Source organism: Xiphophorus couchianus, chromosome 16 (assembly GCF_001444195.1).
Source record: "Xiphophorus couchianus chromosome 16, X_couchianus-1.0, whole genome shotgun sequence".
Taxonomy (NCBI): domain Eukaryota; kingdom Metazoa; phylum Chordata; class Actinopteri; order Cyprinodontiformes; family Poeciliidae; genus Xiphophorus; species Xiphophorus couchianus.
This window is the reverse complement of record NC_040243.1, coordinates 5,326,749-5,345,730: the sequence shown is the minus strand read 5'-3', so window position 1 is coordinate 5,345,730 and position 18,982 is coordinate 5,326,749. Positions and strand designations below refer to the sequence as shown.

General features: G+C 38.0%; 1 protein-coding gene across 4 annotated transcripts in view; it reads right to left on the bottom strand.

The window, feature by feature from the left end:
• asic2 (acid-sensing (proton-gated) ion channel 2) overlaps positions 1-18,982 on the bottom strand; it is a 402,948-nt gene that overhangs the window by 47,000 nt on the left and 336,966 nt on the right. For all 4 annotated transcript variants that reach the window (XM_028041889.1, XM_028041888.1, XM_028041890.1 and 1 more), the window contains one exon: positions 582-732. In XM_028041889.1, the coding sequence (XP_027897690.1) occupies positions 582-732 (151 nt within the window). The remainder of the gene's footprint in view (positions 1-581; positions 733-18,982) is intronic.

Genomic DNA, 18,982 nt, shown 5'->3' with positions numbered 1-18,982 from the left:
AGATTACTGAGGTATATCACATGTATAAATCTCTTATATAAGGTCATTGGACTTAAATTCAATTGGAAGAATGACAATGACAAAAATGAGTCTAAGCTGATAGAGCTGCTCTGCTAGACTGGAGATAAGTGAAGAAAGGGCTGAGCCATATGTGGAAACATGACATGGACACTCATCACGCCCACAATACACTCATATAAAAAGCAAAGGACAGAGAAAACCCAAAAGGCAATCAAATGTCATTAGAGGCTCAGAAAAAAATCTTCTGGCTTCTGGATTTTTCAACTCAAGAGCAAAAACTGTGAAATTTTAGTTTACTGTAAATTTGTGCCTATACAAAAATCAAATATAAGTTATTTCTGAAAATAAGTAAATAAAACAAAGCTAAACTCTGAATATTGGATAAAAGTTTTGAGAATTTGCATTTGATGATAGATGAGGAAAAAAAACAGTACAGCAGAGAAAAAAGCAAATAAAAATTATAATAAAAAAAGTTTTTAAAAAGCCTCTAATATAAGAGCTTTGTTTTTCCTCACAGTCTTCAGAGTCAGTAGTAAAGGTGTGTGTGTTATTGAGCGTACCCGAGTCCCCCCAGACTGGCAGGTACTCATCCTGCTGGATGTCCAGCATGATCTCCAGGCCGTTCCCAGTCCCTCCTTTCATGGTGGTGCGCAGCGTCTTCCCCTCCTCTGCCGCATTGAACATGTAGCACTTTCCATACCTGGTGAACACCTGCCAGGAGAAACAAATAACCTGTAAGAAATTATTTCTAAAATTTTGGATGTTGACACAAAACTGTGATTAAATTTTTTAAAAATTAATAAAATCTTTTAACTAATGCAACTGTAAATGGAATTTTTTTCCCAGAAGATACCATTTTGCATATTGAAGCTACAAAATTATTTTCTGAAGTACATCCCCAGGTTCCGAAATATCCAAAATGTCCTATAAACTTGCAATATGTTGTGAAAACAGATGGTGTAATTAGAAAAGAACATTATGTGAAAATATTAAAGTAACATAACAACATCAGCCAGGAACAAAAAGAACAGGGAGAAATCAATCTTCAAAGTGGAAAATGACCAAAGCTAAATTGGTCACGAAGAGGATTAGGGACAACAAATATAAATTTTGAAGAAATTAAGCTCTACTTTTGGAGTCAAACTATACAGAAAATATTTGACAAGACATATTTGTCAGTAGCTGTGTCCAGTCTTCTGAGCCACTTCATTTCATTACACAATAGATCTGAACAGCTCTCACTCGGCAATGACAAACAACTAAAGAGCTGTCAGAAGGTAAACACTTAAAAGCAGAGTCCATCATTCAGCTGGATTTCAGAAAATATTTACCATCCACCTTCCTGTGAGTGTTGGCAACACTTCGTCAGACCTGTGTTGGAGTTAATGTGAGCGGATACTTCTTTTTCCTCTGAAGTATTTTTACCACCGTTTCACCACAAGCAACCATATGACTCAGAGGAATTTATAAATAATATACAGAGGTAAAACTGCACAGCGGTGGAAAGTATATTTTTGTGTGGGTGGGTAGATGTGTGTGTTCTACACAAGCAAAAATATGGGTGAGAGTGTATTTATGTCCCTTAAGCTCATGAATAGTAATCACCAGATGAACCGTCTATCTTGGTGCTACTGACCAAATAAAAAAAACAAAAGGAGAAGAACAGTAACCTTATATATCAAGAGTTGTGGTTTTATTTAGGCTGCAATACAAAACCAATAAAACGAAACCAGATTAAAGCTAAAAATGAATCATTTTTATACCAACTTACTGGTTGTTTCAGACGGAACCAGTAAACGGGCAACAGCATAATGGGTTCTGGCTGCCGAAACATTTCAGCATGTGACTTTCAGGTGTGGAGAGATTAAACCTGACCAGTGATTTAAACAAAATAGCAAAACTGCCTTTCACTACTTCCAGTCTCAAGCAAAACACTGCTAATGCAGCCTAATAAAGAAGCACAGGCTGGAATAATAACAGAAAACGTGTTTATTAACCAGCTGATTAAAAGCATAAGTAGTGCATCTTAAAAAAATAATTTTCAAATGATATTTTGTTCATTTGTTACGACTTACGTTGGTTTAAATGACTCATAAAGTAGCTTAGAGTTCTGTGATTGCTTTGGATAATTTGAACATTGAAATCAAGAAAGGAGAATTTCAAGTGGTGAAGCTTTATGGTTTGTAATTGAACCAAAGAGCAGAGCCATTAGCATTTCTTAAACTCTTTGTCTGCTGTGTTTTAAGATAGTGATTACATGCTCTTCCTCCGTCAACAGTTTTACAGACCTTACTGATTTGGTGGCGGATGCTGCGCCGCCACAGAGGTGCAGCGCATCTCAGGAATATGAAGTGTCACATTAGAGATGCGTTCACCTCTGCAAAACAGACGCGCTCCTGACAGATACGCCAAAGCACAGAATAAATGACACGCCACAGGTTTTTGGAGCTTTGGAAAAAGGGTAAGAGAGTGGATAATATGTATTCACTCTGCAGCCATAACTCATCTGGGAGGGTTTTTAGTGGCTTTGTGGGAAAGAAAATAGAGTAGAAAGCACAGTATTGGCTATGTGCGGTCATGGTCTGTGGAGCAGTCAGTTTTTTTAAAATCATTTTAATCCACCAAATTACTTCAACTCTTTTTCAGTGAAGGGTTTTTAAATGACCCCCAGATACATTTCATTACCACAGTTGTTCAAATCTCATGAAGCTGAGGTTTCACAATTAACACGCACAGCCAAATTGGTCAAAGCCTGTACTATTGAAGGTAATTACCTAGCAGTCATTTTCTCCTCAACTACACATTTACATGAGCAAATGAACAAAGCCCAGATTGGTTCCAAAACATCTATTCTCAACATTTCCATATGTCTTTCATATGGCAAATTACTGTTCCTGTAACTCTAGAGACCCATTTTTCATATTCTTACTGATAACCGACATGCATGGTCAAAGGTCAGGTCATCATCTTACAACACCTTAATACTTAGATTCCAGTTCAACAACTTGGAGGTAAAGAGACTAATTAGACCTTGTGAGCAGATTTCAGTTACTTTGCATTTATCCTTTTCCTCCAGGAGCGGATGACGCCACTTCAAGTAAAACTGTCAGAGAGGAAACTGTTTTCAAACGAGCCTAGAATTGTGAAGAAAATCTCCCCAGAGGCAAACATCAATAAATGTGATACCACTCGTTATAATATGCTATCCTGGGTGGTGTCACAGAAGAAAAAAATCTATATTGCTGCATAAATTAGGTCAATACAAGCCCCAAAGTGTCAAATGAATAATTTGTATCAGAAGCAGCCATACCACATTTTTCAATGAAGGGGCCAAACGGTTCAAAATGCTGCTTCTCAGTAGGATTATTCAAAAGAAGCATTGGTTTAAGTCGTCACCCTTAAGACCAGTCATGAGAAGACATGTTGGATTAGGAATTTTTTCTCAAGAACTGTCAGAATCACAGCTGTAATATCCTTTTTTTTTAAATTGCAACTTAGTGTGAAACTCTTGGTTGTAGTAAATGGAATCAATAAAGTCATAAAGCCACCTGTTTCCATACATACTGAGGATGAGAAGATGGAAGAGAGGAGAAAACAGGAAGGACAAACACTTTCCAGTGGAGACGCACGGATGTTTTTGTGTCAGTGCAACATGTGGGGAACACCAAGTGAGTCTTCCACCTCCACTCACTCTGTCTGCAGCTAATGCTACGTCACTTAACATTTAGCTTTACGCTCTTCAGAGTTGTCTGGTTTGTCTGTTTAATTTTTAAAAATGTCAAACTCTTTTGCTGCAAATATCACATCACCTTCCCTCCCATTCAAGTCAGAAGTCAGCGCACCAGAAAAGAGCAAGCAAGAGCACGAGCAACTTGGCTGCCAATTAAAATTCCTCCTGATCAACAAAACGCATCTCATTAGCATTCACAGCAGAGTGCGCAAACGTCTGGAGGAGCGGGGGCAAACATGGCAGGACCTGGCCTGCTTGCCGTATTGTGCGTCCTACAGAGGAGAAGTCAAAGATGACATGGCTACTGGTGTACGCTGCTGTCATGATGAAAGGTCAGCTGTTAACACCAGCCACCAACAAATTAGATGCTAAACAACCTCCCGACTAAAACAAAGAACTACAAACACAGTATGTGTGCATGCATCGTAAAAACCAAAAATAAATCTTTGAATAGCTTTAAACTTGTCTCTGGACTTTTAAAAGATCTGCTTGTCTGTTATGTTCCGGGGTTCTCTGGTTCTCTTGGTGGGGTTTTCCTGTCCACCTCTTACCACCAGATGGCGACAGGTTCCGGTTGGAGTGCGGTGGTGTCATCAGCCACAGCTGTCATCTATTACCCTCATCAGCGGAGCATACTTAAGGAGTTGACCGCCAGTCCAGCGTCGCCTGAGTGTTTGCCAGTCACGGTACCTCTGAGCCCCCTTGAGCCCTGTCTCTGTGTTCCTCGTTGCCTTGAGCCTTCTAGTGATTCTCTTTGTGTTCCTCTGTTGCCTTCAGGAGATCCCTTTGACACTCTGGACCCGTGGACCAGAGCCTGGCAGCTTTCCTGGTTTCAGAACCTCCCTCGTGACGCCGTGGAAGATACCCACTGGTTGCCCAAGTTCCCAGACTCACCTCTCCGTTGTTTTGCAAGTATCTCCTGGACCCCACGGCTGGCAGTCGAACCACTCCACTGTGTCTCCGTTGCACCCGAGCCTACCTGTCCGTTCTCCGCCGCACTCCTCCGTTGTTCCTGGACCCACTAAGAGACCGAGACCCTGGACATACTCAGTAACCCTCCAAGATTCAGATCCAGCCACCACCAAGTAAGAACAACCTGTGTTTCATCTGAGTTTTCCATATTCCCACGACCCCTGAACTCACCAGTCTGCTTTTTCCCCTCGCAGTGAACCACTGCTGCCCGTTACAGTTGATTCCCTAGACCAGACCACCTTCCCACACTCTGATAATTGTGTACCTAAATAAATCATTTAAACTGATTCTTACTCTCCTGTCTTGTGTTCTGCATGTGGGCTAGAAACCTTTAACCCATCATGACATTGTCATTCTGAATTAATCATTTTCTTCAGTGTTGTTCTCACTTATTTTCAGTGCTATGTTCCAAATGCTACAAACAAGTTTATTTACTGGTTAAACAGTAATTAAAGTAGAAGAAAGCTTGGTTCCAGAAGGAGCAGAGCAGGAATCTTGCAGACATTATAGCACAAAAATAAACCCTCTGATCAAGGTCTAGAACATAGCAATATTTTTTCAAAAAGCATTTTCCAGCCACTGTTCATAGCCTTCTTTTCTTTTTAGTGCATCTTATGGAAACAGTAAGACAGCACAAGGAGTTTGATGTTCACCTGCTGCCGTTACACCTCTGAGCTGCTGCAGAGAACAGTTCGGTATGAAGTGGGCGCAGCTCTATCAGTGCTCCATTATAGTGGAAGCTGTCACTGTCTGATTTTGTAATGAGTGCTTCATTCATGTGACTGCACATCGTCTGCTCAAGCGTTTGATTTGCAAAAGCTTGGAAAGGCTTAACAAGGGGTTTGTCTTTACAGCCATTTCACCAAAATCATATCTGAAGAGAAACAAAACACCTAAATCAAGTCATAATTACACATTTGTTTCCCAGCAACATGTCATGGTCCTATTAAATTTATTCTACCATACAGTGATTTGTAATTTGTATTGTTTTATGTTCAGTTTAATTTTGATTTAGCACATTTTTATTACAGGGTTTTTAGTAGTTTTGTATGAAATTGGTGATTTGTTGAACAGTCACCAGTGGAGTAAATCTGGTGACTACTTTTTTCCTACTCCTAGAAACCCCCAAAACGTCTGCCGTTATAACATGTCTCTTAGCTATTATATTTTTAGCATGCAGGCATGATACAATGTGGGAAGTAGTGAATAGTAAATTAAAATATTTAGCAAAGTAATTATCCTACGAGTGTTAACAGTTCACAGAAGCTACTTCGTGCAATCTGGATTTATTGTTCAGCAAATCAATGCCTATTATTTGAAAGTTCAGCTTCTATTTTACGACAGAAGCAAACAAAAAAGGATATAAGGGTATTTTTTCCGGAAGCCTTAATTTGAAAGAAGAAAGAAGATGAAGTTTATGAAAAAGATCTTTGAGGTGCAAGGCAGCATTTTTCTCCGCTGTGTGGCAGCAGTAAAAGTAGCTGTACTGCTGTGGGGATAAATAATTCAGATGGCTGCTGTGGTAGCGACGGAGTTGGCCCTTAACATGAGAATGGAGGGGATTTTACTCACACACATCCAGCTGCCTCACTCATCATTATGGTTTTACACATGCCACTCCACTACCTGAAAGCCTGGCTCGCATCCCGCACAACTTAAACACCACTGCGTCCACATTTGTCATATTAAACAAATTCTGTCATTTAGGTGACATGTTGGGAGGTTTATGGAACATATTTATCATCGCAGCCTAATGTAATTTAGCCCTGCCGCTCCATAATATTTTATTTTACAAGGCAGCACCTAAGTGAGGCAGGACAGCGATAGGACACAGTGGATTGCAAGCAGTGCTCCCTGCAATTTATTTATGCTTTAGGAGAAAGGGGACAAGGGCGTGAACAATGAGTACACAGAGAGCTGGAGAGATAAACGGAGAGAGAGCGAGCGGGAAACGCATCGGGACTCAAAGGACAAACACCATACTGAATGTAAAATAAATTGCAGAGGCTGGTAGATGAACTTAATCCCACCAGCACATTGTGCTCAACTGCAACGTATAATTGCAGTCTATAATGTCCTTTAAAACATGCATCTCTTCACATTGTCTAAGAAACAAAAATAATAATTTAGCTTTAATTCTTCCACTGATGCTTTGTGGTAATGCCACACACATCGTTGAGGCAAAATAAAGTCTTAAGTGAGTCTTGTTATACATATTATATTTTCATTACACATAAATTAGAATACTATTGAACATTTTATTTATCTCAGTGAATTCATGTAAAGGGAAAAGTTATTCTGTACTATATATATATATATATAAATCCATTACAAACACAGAGATAAAATTCAAACAAGAGCTTATTTCGATGTTTGTGATTGTAATTCAGAGCTAATAAAAATGAAAAATAACAGCTGGATGATAAAGTGTTTTGGCCATCAAATAAACCAGTATGTGGTGAAACCCAGGTGACTGTAATCCGCAGTTACACGTGGGCAAAAAAAAAAGCTAATGAAATATAAAAGGCTTATGTGCAATATATGCTTATAATGGTTTTTACAAAAGAATTATGGTGCAATATATTTTTTCATAAATATGGAAAGCAAAATATCAGTTTCTCACAGCAAAACCTGGATGTTTTTCATTTTTATGTTACAAGAAATAAATAAACCAATATGTGGTTCTTTAAATTCACAGCAAGAGACTTTTATTACAGCATTTATTTATACATGGGTTTACTTCCCACCCTGACCCGAGTGTCAAGAAGACTTAGTGGCTCCAGACATTTTCTACTTAGTAAAGGTGAAGGAAAACATATCCGTCTGGTTTTTTAAAAGTTGTTGTGCAATCCCAGCATGTTTTCTAAACCTGAAAATAAAAACCATGTAGCAGTTTCATTATGGTTGTACATCTTGGTCTGTTTGCAACTAAATGACACCATTGAGCTGCCAAAGAAATGAGTCTGAGAGTAAAGTTGGTAAATGGGTGCAATGTGCGGTGATGTGAAAATACCACTCCGTTGTAGCTAATAGTGCTGCTGTAATTGGTTAGTTTCATAATGCCAGCCTAATTTCAACACAACAAGCTCATGGACAGACCTACCCATTGCTGATCACTTCCAGGCTAACAGCTACTGCTGCAACTCAAAAGTCTCAGTGTTTTGTCTGCTGTGCTGATTGGACAAAACAATTTTCCAGTGGTAGATAGGTACAAACCACCAAAAATTATTTTTAAAAACAGCATATTTTCCCAAAGCATCAATTTAAAAACAAGGCATTCTTTATTATTACATTATGCCTCTGAATCGAATTAGCTTTCAAGGGCCAACTACCTTGGTCCATTTCTTGTCAAGCCCATCGAGAAGTTACCGGCAGAGGAGTGTGAACAGGAGAGCAGCAGAGGACACAGGGACAGACGAGATCTGACGAGAGTGCTGCAGTGTAATCCATCATCATATATAGATGCACATAGCTTACCAATATGCAAAGGCCATCCCATCAGTTCCGATGGGGCCTTAAAGAAAAAGTTCAATATTTAAGAAAATATGGGTATATACCTACTCTTCCATAAAATGACCTGAGAATGTGGAAATAAATCTCTGTGGTTCTGCAGTCACGGTGTTAAAGGCAGAAAAAAAAAAAGATTGTGACCCTGGCTTATAAAAATGAAAAAATGTGAACCTGCACCTGTAAAGCTTGATGGTTCTGGTGAAATACAGTTACTCTGAGCTGTAACAGGAAGCTCACATGGGCTTTGTCGTCGGTTGCCATGAACCATTCATGCAATTTAACAAGTACTAATTCCGGTAGCACATTTTTGTAGTTCTATAAAGTGATATTATGGTGCCGACCATAATTGTTATACAATTTGTTATATTTCATGATCATTGGAGAAAAGCCCTGTAAGGACATCTGGCATGATTTTGAATGATATCCATGAAGTTTTTAACTGTTGTGTTGCACTTGCAGATATAAGAAAGGTTTTTAAAAAAAGATGAACAATTTTCAAGATCTTATTCAATTCTGCTAGAGGAGCAATTCAAAATAACTCTCCCAAAAATAAAAATAGGCAATTCAGTTCAATAATATTGAAATATACCATATTGATCCTAGTTATTAAACAATGCAGTCAAGGTTATTATAGAGTATTTTTTATCTAAGGAAACCAAGCAAACTTCACTTTTCAAGCTTTCATTTAATTGTTTTGTATTTTTAAGTAGTCATACTTGGCTGCACATTATCATGGTATTACTTTGAGAGTTTTATAAAAGCAACTACACAGCAGCATAAACTCAGACATTTTTCAGGAACACGATGCTAATGCTGCCTTTCGAAGGGCAAGTTTTATAAGAGGTGCAATCAGAAATATTCAAACACCCAAAGATCTCAAAACGGCATAAATTGGAGTTCTTTTAAAAAGCTGCCTTAGTTTACTTTCATCGTTTAGATCAACAAAGACAATATATGATGCAGTACCTTTGCGTAACTGCATCATATAAAGGTAGCTATGCAACAATTATTCAATCACTTTATGCTGCACCTCCTCTCCGCTCACCCCACACTTTGGCTATGCAAGTAGAAAGACTTTTTAGTAGTCTTTACTAAATTAAAGAGGCCTTTAATTTTCTTTGGACTAGCTGTATTTTTCCCTCATTTTCTGTCTGATGTCTGAAAACCACAATCTGAGATTTAGACTCATCAAGATCATAAAAGTGGACAGGATGAGGACAAAAAAGAACTGTTCATCTTAAATTAGAGCCATTGCATCTGAGCAAATAAAAAAGGCAGTTAAGGTTTATTTGTGGTGTTGTACAGGACTTGTTTGCCACTCCATCTTGTGTGAAATGACTGCTTCTGTCAGTTTTACAGGCAGGTTGAAATAAAGCCATGAGCAGTATTAATGCTAATGTGTCCCTGGTCTATAATTTCTCATGCCATTGGCCTAAAAGATTGATGTAGCTATTAATATGTGTCGTATTTCTAAAAAAGAGAGAGCTTCAGTGAATTCCCACTTGGCTAAAAAGCCCCAACACTGTTGCTTCTCAAAATATAAAACTATTATTTAAAGCTGTAAGTCAAATCTAGCCCTAAAAAGCTTTGCCTAAAAGATTCCCACTGCTGCCGAATTCAGCATTCAGCAGCTTTTGTCAAGTTATCTTCAACAGCCTTGAAGACGGGATTTCTGTACAGAAAGAAGAAAAAATGATTTATAGTGTGCAATATTCATATCGAAGCTCTGCAACCATTCATAATAGTTTACATTATAGTATATACTCTACAGGTTCACATGCTTAAGAAAAAGGGGATCAAATATGACGGAAGTTACTTCAGGTCAAAGATCATGTACTCCCTGAATATTTCACCCACTCTATACTTCCCTGAATCACACTTTCCTGATGCAAGAGTGGAAATCTTTTAAATAATTAAATGGCTTGTTCCGTTTCATTCCCTCTTTTGCTCCCCCCACAATGTGTCAATCACACCAGTGTGTGGTGGTGTTCAAATATAGCTATAGACTACAAGCTGTCACCCTGCTCTCATCAATCACTTCACACACACAGCCAGTCGTTTCTTCTTTTTCGTTTTTCAATACGTCACCTCCTAGTGATGGCCAGCAGGACTCCTTTCTCACCTGTCACAATCTGCCTGTCTGTTCCAGGGTTGATGGAGAGCTGAGTAATGGGACAGGGGTGAGGGATTAATGGCAGCATCTCATCGCCTACTGGAAACCAACTTATCTGACTAGATGGCGTGTCGTCTCTTCCTCACAGTGGGGCACGAGTGGATTTCAGCTCGGTGTGGCTGCTAACACTTCACTCAGATTATCTGTGGCTTCAAAAGCGTTTGGGATAAATTCACAAGGACCCCTGCAAAGCAGTTTATTGTTCAAAGTAAGGAATTTCTCATGGTCTGTGACCTTCCCTCGGATCAATTGTTCTTCAGGCAAACGGCATTGATGCATATAAGACCCTGTAGCTTCCTGATGAGATCAATACCAGCAGTAAAGCGTAATTATCTCCAGTATCCAACTGAGCCTGCTGTTGGTTTAGAAATTATGTGGTTTAAAACTAATGTAGCTGCAAAAGCATTACTTTCATGTGCTTTATAGTGTGTGTAGCTATCCAGGTTTATGATATAGATTCAATAAAGATATAGTTATGAGTTTCAAGAATGTATTTCTGTTCATTTGAATAAATCTGGATTGCAGCTAGGATCAATCCAAACTTCAAAGACTGCTGACTTGACTGTTGTCTAGGAGAAAACCTCCACACAGAGGATAAACCATAAAACGTCACTGTTTAATAAGCAACCTGTTTATAGAATTTTTTTTTTTTCAATTGGAAGTTGAGTGTAAGGAAAAAGTGTAGTAAAAAGAGTTTGATGTTTTTGTGTCATTTTCTGGAAGTGTTACAACTCCACTGATTGGCCCGGCATACCTACTACATCATTTTCTGCAGCGCTGCAACCTGACATGTGACTATTTTCCTAATCGTTTACAAAAATACACTGTGCTTGTCTAAGTGTGCACAGGTCCTATTTTTCAATGCATCAAAATGTGGACATTGACGATTCTAAATCTTGTAAAAATGACAAAATCCCACCAAACTGAATTCATACCAATCACAAAATCTGGAACTCAGAAGCACATAATTGCAGCACCTGGACAGTTTCTGGTGACCACATGACAGAAACATGAGGGGCTGGCTGAGCAAAAATAACATCCTGCTGTCTCTGCAACATAAAAAATGACTTGGATATAAGCCACGCCAAATATAATGCAACAGAAACCCAATTTGGAATAATTTTAAACATAACATATTACACCGTTTCACACAGAGGCAGAAGAGAAACAGCCAGAGGGGCTTGAGGAGAGATGTTAAAGGTTGCCCCTGACGCAGAAAAGGCAGAGATAATAAAGTTCATAACATTCACCACTAAGGATTTCAGACAGTCAACAGTTGTGAAGAGGCAAGGCTTGTTTGAGCTGTGGGATGCTCAGGATGCAGTGATCCCCTCTCTACCAGACATTATAATGAGGGTTTGGTTGGTTTCTGAAAAAAAAAAAACAACAATGAGGATTTATATTCTAAGAAAGGAAGGTTTAATATCCATTAAGCCTCTGAGATAAAGTGCAGCAATAACAGAACATGACCAGTCTAGCTGCATGATAATATATCTAGGAGGGTGTATTCAAAAGAAAGAGTAAAGGTTTGAAAAAATTTCTTTTTAACCATGGTAATTATGCTTAAGTTCAGTTTCTCAGTTTTGCTTCATCATGCAGACATATTGCATGCAGACAGACAGACCTTGAATGCCTCTGAAGTGACACCATCATCTCTAATCCTTGTGGCTCTTGGACACTTTTTTTTTTTGGACATTTTAATTTAATGGAGATACAGATGTGGTGCTGAGGTATTTCCATGAGCTGAGATGAGCAGCTTTAGGCTTTGATTCATACCGACTCGCAGACTGAATCAATGAATAAATGAATGCAATTATGGAGCGCATAAAAATGATTGCTGTAGACGTGCCGCCTCCTTTTTAATTTGAAACTAGTGAAATCTAGCTGTAGCAGTTCACATAAAAATAACACCCATTCTCTGTTGATTTGTTATCTCAATAAACATTTTGGTAATTTTTGTCATTACAGGTTTCATATTCTGTTTAACCGAACAAGATTAATCTTGAAATAGATCATTAAAGTCAGGTGTGCATTATAATACAATTAGACTGGTTGAGAAGGTAATTTTCAAATAGGAAAGTCTAGTTTCCATGGTTACTGCCACTGTAAGGTAGAAAACTATTAAACTTTTACAAAACAATTAGTCAGTGCAAGTGCACTTTAATTCAATCATTACCAGAGTAATGAAACTAAAAAAATTACTTTTGTAGTTTTATTTTAAGAGAAATGTAATTTTTTAAAATATTTTTCATTGTTTTCACACTAAGATAATATGAACAGGAATGTGGAACTGTCAACATTATTTTTTTTTTAATATATTTGCACTTTTAGGGTTGAAGGAAACATTTTTGGATGGTGTCTTCATTCAAAACACAACTTCAAATGCAGAGGGAAGGTCATCCTTTGAACAATCCATATAATAAAGATTAAAAAGCTCGTAGTAACCAGACACAAAAACACAAAAAACAATAATCTCTGCTGGCCCTGAATGTGGAAGCTTGCTGTTTCAAATTATTCTTTTATAGCCTTCCATCCATGTGCGGAAACAGGAGCTGGTGTTTTTTGTATGTGAAGGCAGCAGCGCATAAGATACCAGGCAGGGAGGAAGCCGAAGATGTTCATAAATTCATGCAAAGGAAGCAACGTGTGAGTAAGGCACAGTGAAACGTGTCCTGCTGTTTTCGTCGTCTGTTTGGGAAAACACACACAACAATAAGGTAAAACCATCATTAGTAAAAGTTTATGTTTGGAATTTTTCAGATTTTACAGGACCAAGAAGTTTGGCCCCTACGCCTGAAAACGATGTTTTAAAGCTTTCTTTAACATTAAGCTTTAACTCCATATGCTGCATTGAGAGATCCCACTGGCTGAGTAAAAGACTGCATTTACGAAGAAACCTTGGATCCAAGTAAAGTACAGCCTGCTGTCTGTTTATCCAACGACTCCACCTCAGTCGAATAGAAGACTTAGTGTTTTCATACCTAGCAGTCTAGTAGACTTGATTCGATTGGAGACCAAAATTGCAACATTTGTTAAATTTTCAGCTGATGTGATTTGCTTTCACACTTCACTGTGTCAAAAGAACCAAACCCGTTTAAAAACCTGATCCCAGTGGGACTGCATCAAGAACCACTGAAGGAAAAGACACAAAACCCTCTGAAGAAGACACAGAGAGCAACCTTCTTCTTCACAAAGTGTAAACAGAGTGCAGTGGAGTCAGATTTAAGCAGTTGTAGCATTTCTCTTTTGTCTTTGGCCAATATGGCCAAAGAGTCCGTTCTCCCACAAGCACTAGATGCTTGTTATATTTTGGTTATATTTACCCAGAATGCTCTGCACTTTAGTACGCTTCCTGTTTTTGGAGCGGGATTTTCTTTGTTTTTGGTTGAACTGCTAATCTCATCAAGCTTGCCGGCTGTCAGCCATATTTGTTTTTGGTGCCATCTTGGAACTCTGGTCACTACAGTCACTCTGATGGCTCGTTAACAAAACTAAGAACCAGTTATATTAATTTACATTGCAGCAAATAATTATTGAAACATTAAAAAAAAAATCAAAATAGTATTTTTATTTTCCCGTTGTTTGAATACCTTGCAACCATTGCTCTTTCTTAGCTTTCGGAGCTAATTTGCCTCAGTTTCAATTTTTCAAAATAATGGGTTCTAAACATTATTCTTACCTGTGACATACCTGAGTAGTTTTTGTCAGTTTTAGTTTTATTCTTAATTTTCTTGTAGTTTGTTGGCTTTTATTGTTCTATTCAATGTTACTTAGTAGTTTAGTTGAATGCTATTAGCATACTTAGAACGTTTATTGACCAAAGTATCAACTGAAAGTTTCAGTATTTTGTTAATATTTCTAGTATTCTGGGGAGAAGTTGTTCATATTTATAGTGTGTATGTGGCTGCTGTTTGAAAACTGAGAAGACAGTTTTCTAGAAAAGGGCATTTTAAATCTGCTTCTCTATTTATTTTTGGTTTTTATTTGAACTTTCAAGACTTGTAGGTTTTGCGGCTGTAAGACGGTATGAAGTTTTACATCATATCCTATAAATAATTCTCTTATTGTAAATCTTCTGAACATTTCGGTGAAATATGGCAAGTATTTGCCATATTTTCTCCTTTTTTAAATATTATTCATAAAGATAAAGTATAACAGTTTCCATAGAAATCTTGATTTCTCTCCTTAACCATGTGATATTTTTTCTCACAATGTAAGAAATGGTGAGGATACAATTGGTTTACTTTGAAGGATGATCATAAAAAAATTATATGTTTTTCTGACAGCAGCTTGCAGCTGCCTGAAAGAGAAAAATGTCATATCTGCTGTGAGGCAAAGCTGTTGATCCATGACAATGAGACAACAGACATTTCAACAACAGAAATGAACTTGTGATCACAAAAATATCTTTTGTTTTTCCAGCTAAAATTTAACAAACTACATTTCTGCTTCAGAGTAACCACGAAGAGACAAGAGAAGGTTTAGAGTCGTGGTGCTTTCTGGCAGGCGGAAAAGAAGCTGGCAAAAGGAATGGTAAATCTCTGCTGATGGAGATTGTTGGCCAATTGTTTCAATCATATTAAATTAATAAAATGCCAAGAGTGGGAGGATTCCCTCGCACATTGAGGATTATGTTAAACGCCAACCATTCTGTGAAGGCATAATTGCCACAACAGTGGCAAAAATAATAATCATCTGCTTGCCAAACCCTCCAATTTGCATCTTAACTGAGATTTGTTTGCGTCTCTTCATAACTGCTTCATCAGCAAGTGAATTACCATGAACATAGGGCCGGCCTGAACAATAAGGGGGCAGAAAACTGGACGTATTTTTCCTTCAGGTCCAACATGATTAGAATTCAGTGAAACACAATAATACTGTCCCTTTTGATTGCATTAACATTTATTTCAGACTCAGAGCTGAAAAGTAGTATTCTCTCCTTTAACCCTTTAACCCGCACCGGAACACCCACGTGCCGTTTTTCCTTTGTATTTTCTGGGAGTGAGATTTAAGGGTTTAAACTCCAAATTGTTCAAGAACAGCAGCTGATTTAATTTGGGTATACCTTTACAGGCGTTTTTGGTGATTTTGGGGGCGAAGGTTAAAAGGTTAAAAAATGATTAAATTGGCTTCACCAGAGTTCAGTTATTGTTCCAGAGTGCATCTGACATCTCAGAGAATTTTTGCTGCTAAACAGAAAACCTAAGTGGTTCGGTCAGATTTCTAGCTACAGTACATGCTCAGGGAAATGAGCTCATCAAATATACAGCAGACGTTCTGGACACTTTTTAAACTCCATGGGAACAGCAAATCCACACTGTCTTCATATGTACAGGTTCTTACTGTCAGTCACATTCTGTCATGTCTCAACCCTACAGATGACACATTATGACCAGGAAACTTGTGGTTGTGCTTCAATCTGCAAACATCCATTGTACCAGCATATTTAAAAACAGACAAGACTGCAGTATCAATTATGGCTTTATTTTCTGCAGGATGTCTGAAGTCAGTAAGTGACCATTATGACCAATTTTAACAGCAGTTGAAAACAAAAAGTGGATTCAAACGCAGAAGCGGTTTCAAACGATTTCCTGTAACCTATCTCACTTTGTTGAAGGATTCTGAATGTGTTTCAGTCTATTTTCAGTCACGAGTGGGAAAATATTTATACAGAAAAAGATTGAAAGTAACCTCAGAATATCATAACCTGACAACTTAATAACAGCAGGCAACCAAAAACAGTCAACACTGTGGATGAAAACACATAATGGAAGAAATAAGAGGAAATTAACATGTTGAGCAGTTCTAAAAGTTAAAGATTATGACCTGCAACAAGATAAAATACAGTTTTACTTGTGTAAAAAACATTAATCTGAGATAGCAGTGAGCATGCATGACAAACTAGAACAACTGATGGTTGCTGTTCTAGTTTAGTTGAACAAAGACTATTAGTTAGCAATCAGTATGAGTTCTACTTATATTTGGTCAAAATAGATGACATCCACACAAGACGAGTTCCTTGAATATAACCAAAATGAATCAACTACTACTACCAAAATAAAATACTTTTCCACAAAACCTAACTTGGCTTACTGGTTTCACGACTCTCCGTAAGCAGACCTAAACTCAGCAGACTGAATTTTACATGGGAAGGTACAATCCACAACATGAATGTGTAGTTCAAAGAGCGGCAAAAGATGACACAATCATTTCTGATTTCAAAGGATTTCAAATATTTCTAGTGTCTTCTCCTCTAGAAAGATACATTTCTTTCACATCTCTTTTAAACTTTATTATCTGTTAAATTACTCAAATAAAATTGCATTTTTCTCCAATGTTTTTATTTCTTTTCATCCCACTCTGTACTGATGCTTTTAACTTTCTTAATCTCTTTCTCCACAATTTGGAAATAATTCTAGGTATTCTTCCAGTCTGTACCTGGTGGAAATCAATCATCCATACTCAATTATCTGCATAATTTGTCTCCACACACAGCAACACTGACACTTGAAGAGAAGGCTGAATTAAAATTCTATGTCAATTAATACATCGTGACAGATCCACACAGTAAGTTTAATAAAGATAAAAGAGCATCATGGGTTTGGGAAAAACATATTTATGATTGACTGCCATTCAAAATGGTGGAAATCCATTATTTTACCAGAGTTTTGTGTTTAATCTTCAGAATAGGGCTTATTTTGACAGCAGGGATGTCACATGGAATCAACAGTTCAGGACTTTAGTCTACAAAAATGTAAAGAAAATAGAAGAACGGACTCACTTGACATATGGAACCACTATGTGCTGATGATTTCTGGCACAGTGAATCAAATGAGCCCTGAAGATTGTGAGCATTTTCATCTGTAGCGCTCTGTTTTATTATCCCTGACAAGCTTAAGCATAAGTCCTGACAGGACTCCACTGCGTAGTGATTCTAAACGTATCAGGATCTCTCACATCAACATTTCTTAACTCTTTGAGTTACAGGGGTCTCATGTCTCAAGAGCCTTGGCTGGACTATCTTGATAAAAACCGCAATGTTGTTCCATAAGTTATTAATAAACAGACCGCAGAGAACTTGCATGAACTTGCTTCTTTATTTTACAACACAATTCACTGCCCTTTGCTAAAATGCATATGCTAGTTTTATTCTAAGTTGCAGTTGAGGTCCGGGGTTGCAGAACTCTGCTCTAAATGTTTGGCACTAAAGCTACAGGATACAGGGTTGAGTCTGTAAAGTTGAGGAAAGAGCAATGTGGTCGGTGGTGAACTTTGAGTTGAATCCTGCTCTCATCATCTCACAAAGACATTTAACATCATTGGCAGATCAAAGAAAGCCAGGTTGGTACCTTTAGCAATCCCTGCACTCTGCACATTGGTGAGATGTGCTAAATAATGTGTCTTAAAGTGAAAGACTGTGCAGGAAAATGAGATTTTCAGTGAATCAGTCGAATGGTAGTAAGTTACCAGAGCAGTATGGATAATATTACTGGATCTGTGAGAAGAAAAGTGGCATGGACAGCTAAAGTGTAATTGGGGAGCCATCATCTGAAGTGAATACAGCTGATCTTGCATTTTCCATTATGTCAGAATTGTGGGACATCTCCTTCCATTTCTGCTCCTCTTACAGAAGTCCTCACTGAGAAAGCCTCAGCTTCCTGTAAATTCGTGGTCGGAGCCAAGATAATGTCTATGTTGTCTCGTTCGGCAGCATGAAATTGGATAAAGTGATGGGAAATGGAGAACAGCCACGGCAGAAAACACTGGGAACAGATGTGCCAAATATATAAGAAGACATTTCCTTTAGTTTTTTAATATTCACAGGGACAGGGAGCGTGGGTGGAGGGACACAGCCGCGTGAAAGCTGATTAAATTACTGCCAGCAGTCTGGATGCATTTTGTGTGCGAGCATGTCTCTGTGTCGAGGATCCAGCCACTTACAAATAAGAATAGTGTACTTGAAGTAAGAGCCTCTCTTTAAAGTATCCCATTAAGAGATTTTCAGTCATCCTGTGCAGAACTGCTAAACTAATATTTGAGTCCAGAGAAGCCTTTATGTGCTTTGCACATCAGGAGGTCTGTTGGTGGAATCTCTACAGCTCTTACAGGAATTTAATGAATAGATAAAAAACTACACACATGCAAAAACAGAATGCTTAGCTGTGAGAATGCACAGTTGTACTCCATTTATTCTTGGTAGAGCTTTACAGTTCAGATTTTAATTGAGTGCAACTAAGGAAAGTATTTCATTTAACCCTGTAACCATATTTACAAAGGTCTAAATTGTAGTCAGTACACAAGTAAGCAACTGAAATCACATAACTGATCAGAAGAGGAAGATGCCAAAAGCTGCATGCTTAATTTTGTAACTGAGATTTAAAACAACTTGGAGCCATGTTTTGTCTTTGATAATACTGGAACTAATGTGAAATCCAGTTGTGTATCCATCCATTTCAAGAAGTGAAGCTGCACAAACTAAGGGAGAATTTGATAATGAAAGATAATACTAAGTTTGGAGTGCAAAATCAAGCAGGGTCAGACAGGATGTCAAGAGCAAAAGGGTATATTGATATCTT